This window comes from Porites lutea, chromosome 4 (genome assembly GCF_958299795.1).
Source record: "Porites lutea chromosome 4, jaPorLute2.1, whole genome shotgun sequence".
Taxonomy (NCBI): Eukaryota; Metazoa; Cnidaria; class Anthozoa; order Scleractinia; family Poritidae; genus Porites; species Porites lutea.
In genome coordinates, this window is record NC_133204.1 from 38562323 (window position 1) to 38584822 (window position 22500).

The window sequence follows — 22500 nt, forward strand, 5'->3', positions numbered from 1 at the left end:
CCTCAATGGATAGAAAAATGAGCCCGCAATACATTCAGGTGATGATGGTCAGCGTATACTCTAGTTTGACAGCTGTCAATTAACCTTCATTAGAATGGCGAATATTCGAATTAACAGACTACGAGTGTGAGTAAGACATATCCGTCCGGCTTGTAGTGGAAAATGACAGATCGTGTACCTGAGCGAACCTGAGCCCAAGTTAATCTATGCACATATCCCATTTTGACAGCTGTCAATTGACCGTAATTTGGCTTGCCAATATAACTTTAAACGACTGTCAGTCGACTGACAGCCCAGCCCGGGGTAGTTTCGTTTTTATGTTGAATTGGTAAGTGTGACATATTATATCAGCTTATATGTAAGGTAAGGTAAGGTAAGGTAACTTTATTTAAACACGTTATTTCCTTCAGGTATACATTTACATCGAAGTATAGAAAAACTAACTTTCTAACTAATCTAAAATCTAAGATAAAAACTAAAATAATAAAGATGAAAAGAAAACACCTGCTTTTCAAGGAGGCCGTGTGTAAAAACAGAAAATCGCTAATTAAATTATTTGTCAATCGAAATTTACGTCTCTTAATTTTCCCTTAAATATACTAGGGGATGTCAATTGCCGCACCTCCAGAGGCAAGCCGTTCCATAACACACTTCCGCTGTAAGAAAGACTTCTTTTATAAAATTCAGTACGGGGTTGTGGAACAGCGAGCTTGTATTCATTCTCTCTAAGATTATAACTGGTTAAATCACAGCGACGAACAAAACGCGAAGTCAGATATATGTAGGGGCAAAACGACTGATCTTTGATCTGAGCCCGCGAGATGGTCATGTGATAATTGTCAGCGGATGTCTGTTTTTGACAGCTGTCAATCTAATCGTACTCATACGGATGGCTTACAAAACTGAAAGGCTAGTCAAGTTGTGCAAGATCTATTGTGACATTTGACATCGGCTTACATGAAGTGTGTGTACGGGTGGGCGTACTCTACGTCATAACCAAATTTTCTCGGATGGATAGTTTACCAAATTTTGTTACCCATGGTGCTCCGCTGCGCGCGCTTCGCGCGCGGGAGCTCCGCTAAAATCCAACTAGTTGGTCAACAATATCGCGACAAAACAACTTTAGCCAACAAAACGCGATTCACCCATAAATCGATGGGAAAAAACGAGGATCCGTAATTTACAGTACGGACCGAAAAAACGAGGCTAATAAGATGTTTATTATATATCTTCCTCCAGTTTGGGGGACCGGAAACAAGTGCAGGACGCGCTATTTGACAATCATTTGACAGGCGTCAAGAAAGAAAGTTTTTATTGGCTCACGAAGACAAAAGCACACAACAAAGGGTTTCCGAGAAAGTGAAAACAAACTCGCCATGTTGAAAATGTTTATTTGGTCAAAACTAAGAGCGCTGTAAGTTTTAGCTCTTTAATATAACGCTGGAGTATTTTGGAAACCGGGCACTGTCTTTCTCGAAGTCATTTCCCTCTTTCCTCCGTTGGTCCTTGTAAAAAAAGAACACTGCAAAAGGCAACGACGCTTTTCAAGGTAAGTTTGTTGTTATTATCGAAGGATTCGCTCGTTAATTTTTTTGGGAAAACCTCTCGAATTTCTGCCAGTTCATTCACGTCTTCAAGCGTGATCTGCGTTAAAATTTTCAAACAAGGACCATATTTTCTTGGTTACGATTCAGTTTCTACATCAGCTTCGTTCTCATTCAAACAAAGCTAGGTTAAAATCTGCAAAGGCAAAGTCAACATCCCAGTCCTCAGGGTTTATATTTACAGACATATTTTTAAGTATATTCGGTCAAAACTAAGAGCACTGTAAGTATTCACTCGTCAATGTGACGCTGGAGTCTTTTGAAAACTGGACATTGTGTCTGGCTCAGAGTCGCTTCTATGTTTCTTTCGTTGGACTTTGGAAAAACACTGACAAAGAAGCTCGTCAAGATGATCGGGTGCAGGCATGTTTGTTATCATATTTGTCGCAGGAATTACTTATTTTCTCTTAGGCAAAACATCTCGAATCTCTGCCAGCCGACTTTCGTCTTCTTAACTGTGTACTACGATAAAATTTTCAAACACTTACTAGAATCCTCTTCGATAAGATTACGAATTAGTTTCTTCATCGCCTTCGTTCACAAATTAAATGTTTTGAAGGACAAAGTCAAAATATAAGTCCTCAAGGTTGACATTAATTTCAACTTTTTTTTCCGAGGAAAAGAGATTTAGAGCTCCGAAATGAGCATTTGCTTTGAAATTTTGGTCCGTATAGCAAGTTACGGACCGCACATTGACCAATCGCATGGCAAAAACAGACTCAGCCATATAAAAAAAATTATAAATATTATTAACCCTATCTTGGATTGTGGTAATGTTTTTGGTCAAGGGATCAAGGTCGGTGTTACTTTTTAAACTCACCACAGACTTGTATCGGTCTGATGTCCATCTCTGCATCAAGTCAGCAATGAAAACTAACACTGCTCCTCTCATGGGTGTGGCGGATACAAACTGTCCATCAACATTATTGATCACCTGAATACATACATACATGCTATTTAACTATGTTGGCATAAAACAAAAGGCGATTTTGAAGTAATATGAAACATTCTTCTGGGCTTAAGAGCGTATATCATTTATAGGAAGGCAAGGAGCATTTTCTTGCAGAGCGAGTATGTAATTTTGTTGAAATTCCCAACGCCATATACTCTTCAAATGCGTTGAAACTGGAGTGTTTTTAAATTACGGCTTTCACTGTCAAATCCCTGCTCATTTGCCTCGAATATATCTTTTAATTCTAGGTAAATACAGCTCCACCAGCTACAAATTGCGTCCACACAGGTAAAATAAATATTTGATGACGTAGCGCAGTAACTCTTGCCCAAGGTGTCTTTTAGAACCTTTTTTGGCCGTCTTTTTTTTTACCATATATTTTTTTTACCCACAGGCTTGTTTCTCTTTATTTACAATGCTGCTGCCTTACACCCTCACGATAAATGCATTTTTAGTATAAAACGTAATGCGGATAGTATCAAAACTAGGTTTTCTATCTCTAACCTCCATTCCACCAACATCATCTTGAAACAGCAGTGTAATCCCACCATAATCCGTGTGTTCCCCACAGCGAATCTGACCCGGCTTGATTTTACTAAGGTCTGATATCATTGGGTAATAGTTGTACCTTAACTGGGTACCACCTTCGGAGGTGCCCGTCTTTTGCCAAGCAAAGGCAAACGTGTCTGGATCCTGGATGAGAAAACAAAAACAGGTAAGGCCGAAGAATGTTTTTGCATCATTTGAAAAGTGTACATGAAGAAAAATAATAAAGCATTGAGGCAAATCAATAGCTGTCTTGAGACTAGAGCACGGGCTTATAGTTAAACAATTTTGTGCTCTTGCTATCACCGGCCTGCTTATTATGTCATATACAAAAAAGCGTGAATCGTAACCTGTTTTATCGAAAAAAAGCGTTATCGTTTTTTTCGGGCCATGCATGGCGACGAGCACGTTGCATTGTGGTTTGCATTAGTCTCGCCTGGCCGCCCCCACTCAGATGATTGACGGAACAGAAAAAAACAAAATCCCTTTGAAGTTTCCAAAAGGCGAAGCGCAATACAACGAATTTTCGCTGTTATGCGTCAAAGGTTACATTTTTGAAACGAAAGAACGATTCCTCGTCGCAGTAAAATTTTGCAGCCTCAAGGCGTTCTCAAATTCAATAGTGAATTTATATAATAATACTAATTCGTACACTTACGCACTGCGTGAATTTGCGATTTTTAGCTTCTTTTTGGGAAACACACCTTTTGCCTCAGCTTGCCCTGTCCATGGGGGCGGGGCTCTATGGAGGCTTTTGTACATGAATTTGCTGGCCTAGCCATGGAGTTTTTGCAGCTTTCTAAAGGAAATTTAAGAAATCCCCGGGGGGCTAGCCAGGCATGGAATTGACTATAAGCCATATTTCTCGAGGTTTTCACGTCTACCTCCATTTGGTAAACAGCTGTCTTAATTCAGATGTGGTGACCAATGTGGTGCGGGTTCAAATCCCTGCGTCGACGCCATATGTGGGTTGAGTTTGTTGCTCCGAGGGGTTTTTCTCCGGGTACTCCGGTTTTCCCCTCTCCTCAAAAACCAACACTTCCAAATTCTAATTCGACCAGGAATCAGGTAGACGAAGAACCACTTTGTACCGGATTTACTACCTCCTGAATCATTATTTATTTATTTATTTTCTTTATTTATCAGATGCTTTTGCTTCTTTGTACAAAGACACTGAGAGCCTTTTCTAAAACACCCCTCTGTAACAGACCCTGTAAAATCTATATCTTCACTGGGTTCTCGGAGAAAACTTCACTGGGTTGGTTTATTTTCAACTAGGTTTTTCTTCTTAGTTGTGTACTTCCCATAAAAACGGAAAGGGGCGGTAGGCCATACATCTTTACCGGCATGAAAATTTTGAACACCTTTTACATATTGCTGTAGCGAGAAAAGCTAAACTATTTATACTTTTTATACAAGATTGATTACCTGTACCCTACGTAGTTTGTTTTTGTCCATGGTAATAACGTTTTATATTTTTGCTTCTTTTAAACAAATAAGAACAACGAAATAAACTGGTCTTGTAAAAGTAATAATAGAAAGTGACCGGGGACGCAAAAAATCAGCCGGGTAGAAACAAACTATTCGCCGGGTATCGGGGAGGCTAAATTTTCACTGGGTAGACTTAAATAAACCACTGGGTAGGGTTTCACGGGGTCTGTTACAGAAGAGTGTTCTAAATGTACTGGCTATAAGAACGACCGAAATTTCACGTGGCTTACACACTTCAGTGAAATCTAAGATTGTTTTCCTTTCGTATACTTAGACCTTTGGATTGAATTACATTTTTAATATCATAGGTGACGAATTACTCCTTAATTTTGTGCGCGAAATTTCAGCGTTAATTTGTAATTTCACATGTAAAATTACAAAATTGCCATGGCAACCCTTCCGTACGTCTCAGTGTCCAGATAGCGACGAAGTTTTAAAAATGCCGTGAATGAAGATGTCAGGGCAGAAAAAGACGCTTTAGAAAACCTGAACACACAAGAGAACATCAAGAAGGATTCTAACAGGTATTTTACCGAAAAAGTCTGAAAAATTCTGAACTTTGTAAGCCAAATTTAAGGTCTAAACATTTGGGAGAGTGGAGTTCTCGATCGCTACGATCCAGAAAAGGATAAACATGGCCGATAAACATGTCAAAAATCCAAGTTTGCTAACGTAATTCGTCACCCATGATATTAATGGGTAATCAAATGGTATACTCGTGAAATTGGGGAATAATTTCACTCGTCACCATTTGATTACACATACATACAGGATATTTTTATAAATAAGACTGCAAACAGGTTTTTAATTTATTCATATTTTATTACCAGTGGGATCTTTTTAATTATTTTAATGTTATGAATTGTAAAGCGCTTTGGTCAATTAGTGGAGTTAGCGCTATATAAATTATGTTATGTTATGTTATGTAAATACGCAAATCCTTTCCCTCATAAGATCATAATACTAAGAACTATAAAATCGATCGTACCAGATCAAGGCTTATGGCTATGACAGACATCATCCTTGAAGCAAGGTTTGTCGTGTCCTCGTAAAAGGTTTTCACAGTGTCTTGAAAGTTTGGGACTTCCTCATTGGGCCAAGTCTGTAAAACGACAAGTGACTACTGATTATTGAGAATGCTACATATACGTTAGTGTAACTTCGGTGCGGCAAATCAGAGCCAGGCAGAAATTGAGAATTAATAACAACTCCTGTTAGTCAAATGCACAAGTAGCTTATGACTAAATGACGTCAGTTTGCCGAGAGTCTGCGAACAAGATCTTTGTGATCATTCAAAAAACCCTCCCTAATCAGATTCTGGTTTCACTGGAAAACGACATCTCTACATGGTAGTTCAGTTTGAGAGAAAAAGGAATGCGATTTTGAGCATAGAATAAGGTAACTAAGCTATGGAGATTTTTCTTAAGAGTGCTGAATTTCCTAGATGACTGGAACACAGATCCGCTGAAACTGATACACAGTTTTGCGGGCGGTCAGCGGTAACTCGCGTAACGGCGCGTGTTTTAAATTAGAGAAACAAACATGGCGGCGAAAAAGCAATGGTACACGGAAGACGATTTCTCAAAATCTACTCATTTGGCAGAATTTTTACTTTTATCGTATTTTAAATGATGAGAACTTTAAAATGGAAGTTGAACAGACAAATTTTATGACACATTTAATAATTACAGAACAATAATATTATACCTGGATTTTTGAAAACCGGGTTAGCAAAAATATCAACTCATCCTACTACTTACCCTGGGTACCAGAGGTTTTTTCTCGCGTGTGCTGGGAATCTTCGGTGTTGGTCGAAGGCCGACACATCTTCGGCCGTAGACCGAAGGCACGAGCGGCCTATGGTGCAATGCCATTAGAAACAAGAACGAGAAGTCCGAAGACTACAGCAAAGCTGATTTAAAACAACGTGTATTGTTTTTTATAACAATATTTCGGCTGGCCATACCAGCCTTCTTCAGGTTTACAGATGTTACTATGCCATTAGAGCCCGCTGAAACTGAGACCTAGAGTTGCTTTTCCAAGGTACAATCAGCTAAGCTAAACACCGACGAAACAATGTTAATGGCTGGCACAGAATATTTTGGCGAAACTGCGGTTCAACCACGCAATCACATACCTGTAAACACCATGCGGAAATCACACAATCACACACTTTCGCGGCACTGATAAGACTATCCACAACCACGCATAATCTTCTCAAGTTTAACATAAGCGAAATATTATCGAATAACTCGGAAAAACTTAGCCTATTGCCAGATAAACACCTCTGGGCTTTTCTCTTACACTCGTCTTATTCAAGTTCCCGGGTGTAGAGTCACACGGTCGGCGGATCACCTTAGCCTTGTTTTCACACCAGAAAAAAACGAAGTCTTGGCCCGGGTCAAAGTACACCCGCTCTCACCTAATTCATTTGACTCCTAAGAGCCTGTTCCCAAAGCCAAAGACTTAGTGGTCACCTTAGAAAAGTGAACAATGTCGTACCTTTTTGTCTCAGCCCGGATCAGGGTGATTGATCTGTTAAGCCAAATGAAACGAGAATATAATACGATAGTGGACGATGCAAACTCTGCAAATCGTAATAACTTTGTCCCATGTCAGAGCTTTACATGATGCTTTCCGCGAAACTTTTCTCAAGGTGACCAATATATAAAACTAAACAGCTAAACGGCACCGAAACCAGCTTTAGGCGCGCGCTGATTTGAAATAACTGTCACTTGTGTTAAAGAAAGAATTGTGGGTGGGAAAAAAAAATTGGGAGGGGTGGGGGCAACAACAAAACAACAAAACAAGCAAAAACAAAACAAAACAAACCGACATAAGCAAACAACACAGTAAACAAGCTATTAGACAGGGGAAGTCAAGAAAAATTACAGAATGTTTGCTAACCCGGTTTTCATAACTCCGGGTAAAATTATGTTATGGATTATCCAAAAACTCGTCTGTTAAAATTTGGTCAAATAAGTTTCATGGTAATGATTAATCATAGTAAGCTATGTGCAAGTTTACAGGAAAATCTAATGAGCGAATTTCATGTAAACTGAGCAGAAGTGAAATGTTAAAGTTGTATTCAATCGTTCATGTTGCCATGGAAACTACGAAACGTCAAATTTTACCTGTCAGGTAAACTCTTTCATCAGTACATTATTCACATGCCATGTTTTAGCTTGTGAGCTGCAACCTTTCTCATGCCATGATTTGGTAAATGACATATACTCACAAACTGCCAAAACTGTGTTCAGCCACCTTAACAGTCAGTTGTATGTCGCGGATTCGGGTTGGTTCAAATTGTGTTTCTGAGTGGTTTCTCGCAGAGTTTCCGGGGCGCTGCCCAAAAACTTTTATCTTGATCGTAAAACAATGACTGACACTTACATAATTTTCATCTTCCAGTCCACAGAAGTCAAACGATTCCTTGAGGTCCGCTGGTCTTTTCATATTGCCGGTGGCTCTACAATTTGACACACAGGTTCGGTGAAGTCATATTAGTTATTAGTTATTGTTTACATTTTTAGTTATGTCCAAATCTGTGAAGGTTTGCACTATGGGCTGGGTTGTTCAAAGCAGGGTTAAGATATCCCAGGGTCAGTGCAAAATTTCGATTCAGATATGAAAGCTTTAAAAAGCAAATCAGTTAAGTTTTATTCTTTTTGTCCACAATTTAATGATTTGATGCTCTAACAAGAATTGAGAAAATTATTCTGAAAAATGCTTTTGAACAAAAGAAATAGAAACGTGGGTTAAAGTTTTACACAGGGTTAGCGCTAATCGGCCTTCGAACAACTGGGCCCAGCTGCAGGAGTCATTTCGTAAATAGATTCATTGAGAATGGTCGTCTGGGTGAACGTAGTCCTGAATGAAGTGTTGTTGACAGTGACCGTCTGACGTTTTGACAACCTCTGCAGTAGTCATCTTCAGAGTTAAAGTGAGTTGTATCACGTCAGTTGATGGTATTAAACTCTGGTTATTGAACTGATTGTTCAGTTAAGTCGCGATGTTATTGGTCGCTCACTGTCAGTCGTAGAAAAAAAGAAGCGTAAACTTTTCGCATTCAAAAATGTAATAAGTCGTTGTACAGGGCCGGTAACTGCTGACTACGATTCAGTGACGTTTATGTATGTTGGCACTTGCGATTTTATCGGCCTGATATGTCATATAAGCATGAAACGTAACCTGCTTTGTCGAAGAAAATAAAGAGGACAAAGAGTGATTTCTTGCATGGAAGAATTAAGAATTTGTTCATGCTTAGCGTGCGTATATCAAGTTATGGATGCACGCAGGAAGTTTGGAGAGCACGAAAGATGCGTAAGAGTTGCACGAGGCGATAGCCGAGTGCAACTCTAGCTTCTTGAGTGCTCTCCAAACTTCCCGCGTGCATCCATAACTCGATATACGCACGCTAAGCATGAACAAATTCTTAATTCGACACACATATGACGCTCATTTATCTGACGTATTAAGTTACCCAGTTCACCTTCATGTCATACATGCAGCACACCGAAGACTAGCGTCGAAAAGAAAATGGAAAATTACTCGCATCGAGCAACAAAAAAATTATCGACGCCAGGCCACGCTCATTTTTCTGGCACAACATGTCACGCTTCGCCTTCATGTTTATGTAGCACACGGATGACCACAATTACCCTTTTTTTGCAAAATTTCTTTTGATTGGAAAAAACAAATTCATATAATGACAAGCAACGACTTGAGCGTAATAGATTTTTCCTTGTTCACGAAATGAATCATACGGTATTTTGCCTCTGACCCTCAGAATTATCGCTTATCTTACTTGCAGACTTTACGGACATTACGGACACACGACAGGACTGCATAGTGTTTCATATTTTCTTTGGAAACTGTAAACACAATAATTATTGAATGAGCTGAGTATCATTCGAGAGCTAAGTTCAATAATTACTTTATTATTCATTTAAAGTATTTCTGATTTCTTTACAAGCTTACCTCCTCGTAGACTTTCTTCAAATTTTTTGCCTATTTCTCAGCACGATTTTATGATAAAAAGATCAAGCAATGTGTTTAACGTAATCTTGCGTTTCTTGTTCCCAGCTATTTTGTCTTCGGATAACCCGTGATTATTGCCCAAGTAGCCTCGTTTCCAGGCAAATATACAACTAAGTGGCGGACACTTGGGTCTCTACTTTTTGGACTCCTCATTTCAAAAGGAGGTTTAATTTGAAAGAATTTTCTTCGGTAGAGGTATATAATTCGAGTAAGAATACCTTTCGCTTTCAAGCTTATCCCAGCCATTCTTCAGGGTCGTTCCGGTTCTCTTTGCATACTTCTTCTTTACATCAATGTTCAAGTTAAAAAACTTGTCATAAGTTTCGAAAGTAGTGTCAATCTGCAAGATCATAGATACATTAACAAAGTGAACCACAAAGTGATTTAACAAATACTAGAGACATTGTTTCCTCTATAAAATTATCCAACAGACAAATAATCGAATTAGGTAGAAATTAGACGGGGTGATTAGAACAGGATAGACTTGCCGTTTCTTGTGGGATTCCATGGTTTGTAATATAAACGACTCCAATTGTGCTGAAAGCTTGGTATACTTGTTTAGCAAGGTCTTTAACAGCTTGGTTGCTTCGATCGGGATCCTTGACGTCCAGGCTCATTGCGCTAAAATCTACAACTGGAATTGGACATGAGGGATTGGGTGCCATGTTAAACTCTTCACGGTTGGTACAAGGAGACCCTATTGACGCTAAAAGAAAAAAAGATTATAATAAATTAGATTTGTCATGTCGGCCGAAATATTTTACGGCAAATGTATCCCTAAAATAAAGTCAGTATTCTTAATCCTCGAAGTAATAACTTATACTGGTCTCAGAAATTTTTTCCCGTGTGAGAGTGAGAAACATTTCAAGAAAAACGTAAGGGACCAGGGTAATACTAACATTTTCAGCCGGAGAACTTAGCTTCTAATCAAGACGCAGGAAACTGCAAGTCATCGCTAAACATTTAAATGACCTAATGTCTGTAATAGTAAAGAGTAATGCTGTTGCGAAGTATTTTGAAAGTTATTTTTAAGATTTGTATTTTATTTTAAGTTTCGTTTTGTTTCTGATTAAGTAGGTTAAGGTTAGTCTTGGTTTTTCCACATACGTGTTTTCCTTGATCATATTTATTTTTAATCGTCAAATGACTTGAATTTTTGCTTAGTTCACGAGTTTACTTAATGTCATTTTAGGAATATTCTTCGCTTGCCATTGTCAGCTGTAAGTTTTTCATAGGTGGTCTGCGTGTTTGTGATGTTAGAGCTGACCTTGGTACATTAGTCTCGTTGAAGTTCCTGTTTGGGTTTTTTAATCAGCGTTTTAGTTTTTCATTGCCTTGGTTTGTAGCTTCTTGCCGATCGCAACTATGTAGGTTCAGTAATACCAAAACATTACCCACACCGAGTTCATCTTGATTTTATTCCCAAGGTCGGTTAACCCAAACACGCGCAGCTTTGACTATAAAAGCCGCTACATAACTATATAGTTGAACTAGTTGGTTAGGATTGAGTAGAGAAGAAGAGTAAGAAGATTTTAAAAGATTAAGATTGTTAGCAGAGGTCGAAGATGAATAAAAACCAAGAGGTAAATCAGATTCCTCAGGCTAGTGCCTCATCGTGTAGCGGTCGAGTTGCTCGAACACACTCCTACAATACCTATAAATATTTTTGGTCATAAATTAAACGTATCAACTTTCAATTAATACATTTTGTGATTTTCTCCTTTATAATTTATTTTTACATATTTACTATTTTTTTTTTCGATAGAGTAAACACTGTTCATATATGTCAAAACAAACAGGATTTTTGAAATTATGGGATCTGGGGAGAATTTTCAGAAAGAAACATAATAATAACAGCAGTATGAATCAGAAGGACTAAAAAAGTTTGCGCTCTTTGTTCCAGTTTTTACTGATTGCCATGGGCATGAAAGGAGCCACATCAAATAATAGCTGCATTTGGTGCAAGATTCATAAAAATGAGAGGTTAGAAGGCATATTTTATTAATTTTGACATAATACCAAAAAGGCAGAATTCTAATTAAGAAAAGAAATTATTTACACTATGAGCTTTGATTTTTGCAACGTACTGCAGTAAAGTACATTTTGTCCTTTTAAGATGATAGTGAGTCATATGATACAGCCTCATCCAATATTATTTTAATTTATGATTGCAAATAGCAATATACACTGTATATTTAATGATGACTGCAATGAAGATAACTGTTTTTACTTACTGGTTTCTAGGTGCAACGCGTCACACTCCTGTGAGTACTTTCTTAATGGCGTATTGGCCAGAAGTCTCGATGATACATGGTCAAGGCCACCAGGATGCCATTCACTTCCATTTTTTAACATTCTAATTGAAAATTTGGTCTTGAATGAATTACATCTAATGCGGCGTATTACAGACAGGCTGGAAGAAGGGCTTATCCTTGACATTCTAAAATGGGATTCAGTAAGTAAAAAATATTACTCTAACAGAGACTAAGCTAAATCACAACCTATTTTCTTTTAGTTTTTGAAGGATGATAATCAGAGCAGACCAGGAAATAAAAAGTCACAGGAGGCACCTGGATGCCTTCCTAGTAGTTGTACACTCTCTAGGTGTCAGCCTTAGGGTGTACAAGACAAGTGACAAGTGGGAATGGCTTTCCTTGCTAGGGGAAGAGAAGAAGATTCTACTACGAAAGCTGCCAGATCATTTTGAAAAGATTTTGCTACCAGCAAAGGTTAACAAGACAAGGCAACTATGGATTGTAAGTAGTAATGTCAGTTGTAAAGTTGTACATTTAACTCCCTATAAGGCAAACACCACTGACTGAAGAGTACCAGGGATAACCTATAAGTGTCTGTTTTAGGGTAGTTTTACAAAACCTGTAAGTATAATGAGCATGAAACAATCCCTTCCCTCTTCTTGTCTTCTCTGTCGAACTGCAGAGAGCTTATGAAGATTTTGAACAAGGAAAGAATCACTGATGATCAAATAAAATCATTTTAAAATAAGATTGGTTTTTATCTTCTTCTGAATCAGGCAAAAAGTGAAATAATATTACACCCTGGAGTTTTTCCTTGTAAATCTTCACTGAGCTAAGAACCACTTTGGTGTTGCAGGCCGATAAGTTGGGGCAAAGACATGGTTGCAATGTCTGGGAGTGGACCCGGGTACATTCATTACACCCTACATGCACATCATGATTTTTCACGTTTCTGTCATGATGAAGAAGCATCAGGTACTTTGAGACAATTTCTTGGCCAAGGTGTGCAACATTTCTACCTTTCTTACCACAGGCAGCCAAGACGTAGTGGGTGTCAATATGTTAATATTGCCATAGACAAAATGGGATAAGTCGTCGAAACTCCCATGGTGTGACTAAAATAGTCCAAAAGTCAAAATATAACAAAACAAAGCTAAGATACCTTTAACTGAACGTCTCCTTCTTCTTCCTGGCCGGTTAAAGTGGCATTTTGTTGAGTTTTGCAAGCGTAGGTTACAAAACAAACACTGTTGACCTTTGCGCTTCGATCTGACCGCAAACTGCCAGTCCTGGCAGTTTGCGGTCAGATCGAAGCGTAAAGGTCAACAGTGTTTGTTGATGAGCGAGCGATTATTGTGTAGTTACGATGGGTTTTGTGGAGCCAGCGAGCAAGAAGCCGGAGCACACGTTACCTGCAGATTAGCCGATGGCAATTTGGAGCGGATTCGTCGATTATTCTCGGCAGGGCGGATAAAGGTTAGGCGGTGAAACGAGCGCTCCGCTCTTCATTTAATGTGTGATGCGGAGTAGGACTGGCAGGAGTGCTCTTTCCGCCCTTCCGGTGCGCTTCAAGGCCGGCGAAATTTTCCTTTTTGCAAACCGGAAATCCTATTTTCTTTCTGTAATTTCAGGTTACAATGTTAAATAGATAAATTCGTTTCATAACAATATCAATAAACAGTTTCATATGTTTGTGTCTGTACGTCTATAAGTCAAACTTGTTGGTCGTATAATGCCAAAATTTGAGTTTAATTTGAAAGTGTTGAATACCTCCTCCTTCCACTAAATATCACCTAATCGTCTTTTGCCGTTTCGTTTGCAAAAGCTTAACACTTCTTAACCTCAATTTTTACATATGTTAAAGGAGGATAAATTTTATATAACATAGCAAAAAATTAGATTGATATATATTGATATAGTGGCGTTGTACTTCTTTAAACTTTGCTTCTCGGGTTCAACGCGCCATGGCGATTCGCGCAATGCGTTGCAAATCCAGCAACCGCATGTAAACAAAATTTATTGAGGTTAGTTGTAAGGTTTTTTCTACGTTTTTCTCTCTAAAACAAAACAAGGTAAACCGAAAAAAACTGAGGGGAAACTAATTTTGAAGTTTTGAAGAAACAGAAAAACGTCTGAGATGTTTTTTTCAAAATTAAAAAGAAGCATGATGGTGATTGAAATTAGCATAATTTCACCTTGCACGAGCTGCACGCATTTATAAAATACACGTCATCTAGTTATGAAACACGATCTGCTGTCTTTTAGTTTTGCCATGGATGAGATTTTCCTTCGTGTTTTAGACAGTACTTAGTTGTTTTTCTTTTGGAATAACATCGACATTGGCGAGTAGCAGAACGAGAATATAATTCAGTGGTAGAGTCATGGAAGTAATAAAAGAAACCCTTTGAAAGAGATGTTTGTCTACTCCAACTAAACCTCCCGCAAAAATAGCAACATTTGCCTCTCGGAGACAGCGTACCAGCACAAAGGAACGAGGAAGAAGTGCAAGAATACAATTCAAGCCGCCATAATTCAGTGACAGCGGCAGTGTCTAATCTACAAACCACATCATATCGCAAGCCCTGACCGAAGTCGAAAACAAGCGACATTTCTAAGCAGAGTCCCAGTCCACTGCATCACACCTTTTTGCTCGGACGCGCTCGTTTCACCGCCCAACCTTTATCCGCCCTGATTCTCGGATTTATATATAGCGCTTCGCGTGAAGGCGCGTGGAGATGGTCCCTTTGTTTTGTAGCCGGCCTTTAATTCTTCTTTAGTGGATAGTACCTACGATTGCAAATCTCAACAAAATGCCACTTTAACCGGCCAGAAAGAAGAAGGAGACGTTCAGTTAAAGGTATCTTGCCGTCTGGGTGGCCTGTGCTCCGAACAGATATTTTACAGAAAACAGTCATCGGGTGCCCCTGGAGAATTCAGATTGATCGTTTGTTATAATGGTGTTGCCCTCTTGACAGACATTATCTGATTATTTTCGTGTTCTAGAGCTGAAACTGGAATGATATCACCTTGACTGTGCGTAACAACCTTACCACACCTAACTTTAAAAAGAATTTAAAACTTTACTTTTTAAGCCTGAATTGAATTAGCGCAGGATTCCCATAGGTTGACTGTTTGTCTATTTTTCACTAGTTTTGTATCCTTTATAGGACTGCATGCATGTAAACTTACTTTAAAATCTTAGTTTTGTATTTTGTTTTAGTATTTGCAATTTAGCCAGGACAAGGACCGAATCTAATGAGTAGACGGACTACAGAGCTGTACACATGGAAACCTTTCCATGTCGGTGTTTAGGTTATTGTTTCGTGATATATCATCCTCGATACAGGTACATTAACGAGTAACTATTACATAATTTTTAACAATTCGTCACATATAATGTGAAGTTCGTAACCACCTTAGTCTCATGTATCTATCGATATCTTGAATCATAGGTCAAGTTTAACGGTTTTCACTGACGAAGGGTTATACACCCGAAATGTCTGTTCAGTTTGCAACCATTTATGACACTCTGATATTTCCGCATTATCATGACTTCGCCGCAGACTAATTCAGGTCGCGTACGTGGCGAGCCTGTGCCCAAAGCCAGCCTCACTTGAGATTTTTGCCTCCATCCAACTCAGGTATGGGCGGGTCATGTCAGAGCATAAGAAAGAGTGCTTAGTGTGTCACGGAAATCTTTGCAATATCGCCCTAATTTGAAAGTCACAACCTATACCTTAATTTCCGGCAAATTCAGTTTGCTTCAGTTGACGTCAACACTCTTTACTTTATACAAAAGGCAAAAGATAAATTATAAAGAAGCAAATACAAACTGTATTAAAAGTACATGTTCTATGACGGACGTCTTAACACTGTCTTAAGCAGAAGTTCTGCACACGTATGCTCTCGTAAACTGTGCCATGAAAGTGACTTTAGTTCTCACGGCAAACCTAAATATTAATTTATTATTATTATAATTATTATTGTCTTATTTATTTATTTTACTAATTTAAAGGTTCTGCTTTTGTCAACCCTGTGAAGAGTTTAACATAGCGCCCAATCCGTCATGTCCAATTCCAGTTGTAGACTTCAACGCAATGAGTCTAGACATCAAAGATCCAGATCAAAGCAGCCAAGCTGTTAAAGACCTTCCTAAACAAGTATACCAAGCTTTCAGCACAATTGGATTCGTCTATATTACAAACCATGGAATCCCACAAGAAACGGCAAGTTTATTCTGTTCTTCCGAACTGTTGTAAGAACCGTAGAATGGACCGAATTTATACCTGTTGAACAAAACTTTTAACTTTTCGGGGAAACTAGCTCGTTCCTTTACAAGAGTACTAAAAGCGTCCACAGGAGGATTGCCGTCGAGAACATCAGGTTTCATATGCCTTAGCTCTAGCGCTAGATTTTTTATCAAGGCGGGTCTGAATCAAATCTAACTGCAATCTTTGTAACATGTATATGCGACTATTTAGCGAGATCGTTGGTTAAATTTTGGTAGAATTCTTGGAACATTGGTTGTAATTATTTCTTTTGATCGTCACACATGCTTAAATTTGTTGTGGTCGTTTGCTCACCATGCGGACAAGTTCAAAAATCGGTGTAGCTCTGATTACCTAAGGTTTTCTGTTTACGGCTATGTGAACGGGTGTTAATTTGACATAACGAACTGTATGAGGCATGCACCGAGTATGTTCCTATCGTGTTGCGATGATGCAGCATAACTTAGAATAAGAAATATCATTGTAGAAGAACTAGCTATACCACTGAAAAAACTAAAACAGTGTTATCATAATGTTCGCTCACAAGTTCTTGACTTAGACCTTGAACTGTCTCCCCTGCTTGGGCAGGCATGGGTGGTCAGTCGGTTTCTGTCAAGTCCAAGGTAGAGGGGTTTTCGTCAACGCCCTGGAAAAATCCTGGAACTCAAACCTTCGGGACAACGCCCTGTCAGGGACAATTCTGTTCTGTCTGTTCTTGTATCTGGAATAACTGACGATACTGCTTGAAACGGAGGGCTTGCCTGCAGTACCCTCGGCACACCCCGTTGCGTGGACCTGCTCTTTCAGATTGCAGTAAAAAACAACCAGCGACACGTTAATCGGCTGGTCAGGTAGATTAGAAGGGGAGCGATAAAGATCACGGCCAAGTAGGACTAACTGCAAGTTATTTGGCCTACGAAGTGCATGGAGTAGTTGGTTGCTGTAAGGTTCCACGGCCACGCCTAGACGTAAAATAAGGCGGGAAACAGCCCGGTTTTCGTCCACCACTTTTGTCGAAGACACTTTAAACTTTTCGGAGAAACTAGCTCGTTCCTTTTATACAACATATGAATTGAGGCGTCTCTTTCACAACTTCATTAATTGCACAACTTCATCGTTTGCTGATTACAGTTCAGTCTAATACAAAGTCGGCTGAGGCAACTCCCTTCTATATTGACCAGAAAACCCACCTGTTTAACTCATGAGAAATGAATTTTTCTAAAGGCAAGTCTTCTGTGACTGGCTAGAAGAGACTCTTTAGCATTGAACCTTCGATTTAATGACTTTGTCAAAAGGATTTTTCTTTCTTAAATTTCAAGGAGAGTAACATGAAAATGACAAAGAATCGGCTTCTAAATAGATATCTTACAAGAACAGTGAGAAGAAAATTACAGTTTAAAAATCATGTCTAGTAGTTAAGCTTCCTCGTCGAATATGATTGGCTAAACGTTCCTTAAATCAAATATGGACGCCACCGGAATATTCGGAAGGCGTGATATAAACTAAAAACACAGTACGTAGTCGAGAGCACAAATTTGAACAAATATGTTTATTTCAAAACACTTGTAGAGTCACCTCATTGCAATCACAACATTTCTAATCAAGGTAAAAAACTATGTACTGCGATAGAGCGGTTTTCATTTGAGTGTCGAAAAGTAATTGGTTTTGCACTTTCTACACGATGCGATTGGCTTAAAATATTCGCGCCACCTTTTCATCCAATCAGAAGTAAAACCAAAGCCAATTGTGACGCGCTCGCATGCATTTTCCCGCGCTTTGCGTCAGCCACATGTAATTACTTCGAGTTTTGTTTGGTTCAATGTATTGTCTGTGTCCTATGTGATTGGCCAGAGTAATTACTTTGGTTTTGGTTTTACGACACTCAAACGAAAACCACTCTAAATTCCGTTGAAAATTCAAGAAAATACAACAAAAAGGGTTAAAAAGAGGTTAAGGTAACCATTTCCTGGAAAACACAGACGAAAGGTTGTTAAGGTCAAAACTACCAAACCGAGCAACACAAACAAGGCTTCGTTATCTTCAGAAATTAACCTTGATTAAAAATTTTGTAAGAATAGAAGTGTTGCCGCAGAGATGTACCAAAATGAGACAGACGTGTCTTCCACCGAATTCAAGTCAAGAGAAAATATAGTCATACAATTTTATTAAACTTTCAGGTTAAAACTACTAGAACAGTCAAGATAATAGGATAAGAATGCTTAAAACAACTTTACCATAAACATGCACAATTACTACAGGCGGCTAACTTAACTCTCTGAGCGAAATTTCCAGAAAAGATAACAAATGTGTTATCCAGTGAAAACTACTTTCTCAAATCAGGAGAGGTTAGAGATCGATCAGAAATATTCTGAGAAAACTGAAAACAACAAAGGAAGCGTCAACTTATTTTTGTAAAACATATAGACTATGTCTCACCCTAAATATAACTTTAAATTAATCCCAGACACCAAATAAAATTCGCTTGACAATTTTTCCTCAGAATTAATGTACCACAAAAATTTCAGTCATCATTTTCAATTTTGTATTGTTTGACATACGTAGTGTCTTTACAAAAGACTTAATCTCGCTATATTGTCTCCGAGAGAGCTGACTAGACAAATTCAATTCCCTTTTAGAGTGGAAACCGCCACTGCAAACCGTGTGAAACTTAAGAATAGCTGATCAAAACATGAAAAAAAAGTATAAATAACACAGCGGTAAATACAATAAGCGGACCGGGTTTTCAAACTCGAAGTTCAATGATAAGTAATTGATATGGATTGCACTGATTATGCTTTTTTGCAAACTTGTCAGTTAGCTTCAGTTAACAGTGTTTCAGAAGTTATTTTTGTTGTTTGAAACGTTTGATAAAATGCTTGGGAGACATATCAATCTATGAAAGAATAAATAAATACGCCGCCATTATGAAATAGGTCTGTTCGTCTTCGAAATGATGAATTTTTTGTCCGTCGTATTAATTTGATTAGAGCAAAAACTTTTCTCTAGTGTCTGACAATAATAAAGGAACAAGCAGTCCTGTGCCGTGTAAACGTTCCCTCAAGAGATGGTGACGTAATGAAGTTAAAAATTCAGAAAGACTTCGAAAGACTGATGCCAGTTACTGTGAAGCATAGTAGAGGAGACTGGTTATGAAAGCCGGCAAACATCAAAGTTGAAAACAACGGTGCTGTGTTTTATGATGGAAGCTCCCTGACCGTACACAAAATAGTCTCCGCTTTTGTTTTGTTTTGTTTTTTCACAAGTTGTGACTGAATAAATTAATGCGATGTTTCTTTTTGTGATCAGTAACTTCAAAATGATAGGAATGCTATTGAACGTTGTGCACGGTCAGGTCTAAAAAAGCTAACAAAAACATATAACAAAGGAGTCTAACAAGTTTCATAAGCATTCCACTTAAATGATGAATGATGTGTTGGTTTGTTAGATTGATTGATTGTTTTACTTTGTTGATAATCCTTTTATCTTGCAGATTGACACCACTTTCGGGACCTATGACAAGTTTTTTAACTTGAACATTGATGTAAAGAGAAAATATACAAAGAAAACTGGAACGACAAAGAATGGTTGTGATGAGCTTGAAAGGGAAAGGTATACTTACTTACGGAAAAAAATTCTTTCAACCTTTTACTACAATGGGATCCAAAAGGGACAGACCTTAGTGTCTGCATTTTAAAAATGTCCGATGATACAGTGATATAGAGGTAGGACTGAATGGTGTGGATTCTCTTTCGAGCCTAGACCAATAGAACTAGCTAATAACCCGAAACCAGACAGGTGTTCATACATCTGTAGACGCTCGATTGCGCTGATTAAATACCGTATCTATTTTAGATATTTTACTAATTAAAAGCACGATGAGAGATTATACTCACGAAGCTCGTTTACGCGTTTTTAAGAACTCATATAAACGTTTCCGTGCGTTCTAGATTAAACTGGAATTTAGTTTTGGTTTTTTGAGGACATGGGAAAACTGGTCAGTGCCTGGAAAAAAACCTCTCGGAGCAATGGATAGAACGAACAAATAATAAATATTATGGGCACCTTTTTACATTTGCTTTTAATTAAAGTGCATTTACTGTAAGGGAATTTTTCAGTAGAGTGCACGACGTTGATTAATATGACGTCACCGAAACTTTGTGTCAAATTGCAGCACCAATTTAAAAAGACCTGGAGACTTCAAAGAATCATTTGACTTCATCGTCCTGGAAGATGAAAACTTTGTAAGTGGTTGTTGCAATTTTATTTCACAATAACATTTACAACAGCACCTTGGAAACTCTGTGAGAAATCGTTTAGGAACACTCGACTGGAACGGGTCCTCTGCTTTTTGCAGAAAACATATCGATAGTTGTGTGGCTCGATTTTCTGGCGGAACTTTCTCCTGAAGTTAATCAGAACGGCGGCGAATTTCGTTTTGGAACTAAAACAATGGCACCATATGAAATTGCTAGTAAGGCGGGGTTTGATTTTCGAATGATTACATATAGGATTTTGTACACAGACTCACAAGAGTTAAAAGGAAAACTTAGCACGACTTCGGTTTTGAAACGCTTACAATTGAATATGGTGGCAGAAGTCACCAATTTTGCCTCAAATGTCATTTTAGTCAAAAGCCGTACCTCTTCATGAAGTGAAAAATACCGAAATGAAATTTGGCAGGGGTTGTCAATTATTTCTATCTGGCTCTGATCTGCCGTAAAGTAATATTTATCTAATATGTAATCAATTGTCACTTCACAGACCTGGCCGAACGAGGATGTGCCAAACTTTCAAAGCACTGTTCGAACCATGTTTCAGTACATGACAAGCCTTGGTTCAGGAATGCTGTCTGTCATAGCCATTGGCCTTGATCTGGTACGATCGATTTTATTGTATTTTTTTTTTCTTTTTTGCATGATAGGATTTAAGCACTGAAATGTAATTTCATTACTCTAAGTAAGAAGGGAAATGAATCTTATAGATAGTGAGTAAGCCACGTGACACTCTTAAGCCTCATGCAAACGGACGCAACATTGTAGGCCAACAACTCCCACCAACGTTGGATGCTACATGTTGCATCCGTTTGCACACCCTGTTTGTTGCGTTTGGTTGTTGCAAAGTTTGAAACCCGTCAAACGTTTAGCTACCGTTTGCACGTGGTTTTATGGTGTGAAATGAGATGTAAATTTTACTATGTTGAGAGTGCTGTGAAGTAAGAAACTCTTCAAATCTTTTATGATTATAGTCAGAATTTAAACCCGGGAGGGGGGGGGGAGGGGGTACTCCGGATTTCAAGGGACAAGGAGATCAAAGGATTTTGTTGGGTTTGAAATTTTCGATTCCAGGATTTTTCGGGGTAGGAAAATTTGGCAAGTATTTTTTTGGATGGCTAGATTTAAGTAGGGATTTTTTTGGCCAATTAGAATAATCTAAAGATTCGTGGAAGTGCCCTCGATCTCAAACTTCTGTGATTAAAGTTCAACAAAACTTGTTTTCCTCTCTGGAGATTTTTAAGGCTCAGAAATTCGGCATAACATTTTTTGAGATTTTTGTAAGAAGCCCTAGGGATTTTGTGGTGTTTGGATTTTTGGTCCCATTTGGTCATCCCTGTCACGTCAGAGACAATTCTTAGAAAGATCTGAAGACGCTCATTGAAAGTTAACTTCTAAGCTTCTGTTTCTTTTATTTTGTGAATTATTAGTGCGTTTTAACGATTTTTTTCCTTCCATAAAACAGGTTCACCGAGTGCTGATTCCTGAGGAGGAAATTAAGCGCAGAGTTCCTCGCCGATCGTTAGTTTTGTTTCATGACCCAGATGATGACACGATGGTCACGTGTCTGGATGGATCTAACAAATATCCCCCAATCAGAGCGAGAGATTGGATCTATCATCAACTGCATTCAACTTACAAATATTGAATAATACGCGTAGGCAATGACATCAACATGACAGCAAGGATAACAATGCCTCAGATCGATAGAATAATAACTAGCTTGAAAAAAAGAAAACTTCAGCTTCGCTATAGGACAGTCACATGACACGTGATCACCTTCTATTTAGTACCACCTGGCATTATAACTGTTACGCTGAGGTAGTCCACAAAATCAACCAATACCTATGTTCCAAGACAATGATTCTACCCCACCTTAGACTTAACCTGTTGCAGTCGTGCAGTGATGGCGAAGAAGTGTACCCAAAAGCGTGATGTACCTGAAAAGTTTATGGTTTGCTAATTAAATTTATTGCTCTTTTGACATTCTCATTCAAGCGAGGACAGGTTCTTGAATGAATTATTTAGTCTTCGAATACAGCCGTCTCTCCTTGTTCTTTGCCGTTACGGTAC

General features: G+C 38.5%; 3 protein-coding genes across 3 annotated transcripts in view; 2 read left to right on the forward strand and 1 right to left on the reverse strand.

Annotated features, from left to right (window-relative positions):
- LOC140934640 (uncharacterized) overlaps positions 1-8049 on the reverse strand; it is a 16758-nt gene extending 8709 nt beyond the window's left edge. The window contains exons 1-4 of the mRNA XM_073384231.1: positions 7987-8049; positions 5582-5695; positions 3061-3249; positions 2425-2538 (exon numbers count right to left, since the gene is read on the reverse strand). Of these exons, the coding sequence (XP_073240332.1) occupies positions 2425-2538; positions 3061-3249; positions 5582-5695; positions 7987-8049 (480 nt within the window). The remainder of the gene's footprint in view (positions 1-2424; positions 2539-3060; positions 3250-5581; positions 5696-7986) is intronic.
- Positions 8050-11198: 3149 nt separating this feature from the next.
- On the forward strand, positions 11199-12121 carry LOC140934641 (uncharacterized). Its single transcript, XM_073384232.1, has 3 exons — positions 11199-11216; positions 11537-11616; positions 11878-12121. The coding sequence occupies exons 1-3, from the start codon at positions 11199-11201 to the stop codon at positions 12119-12121; spliced, it is 342 nt and encodes a 113-aa protein (XP_073240333.1).
- A 37-nt stretch (positions 12122-12158) lies between these two features.
- LOC140934642 (uncharacterized) overlaps positions 12159-22500 on the forward strand; it is a 22027-nt gene continuing 11685 nt past the window's right edge. Inside the window, exons 1-3 of the mRNA XM_073384233.1 lie at positions 12159-12376; positions 15904-16114; positions 19647-19765. Coding sequence (XP_073240334.1) covers positions 12159-12376; positions 15904-16114; positions 19647-19765 — 548 coding nt within the window. The remainder of the gene's footprint in view (positions 12377-15903; positions 16115-19646; positions 19766-22500) is intronic.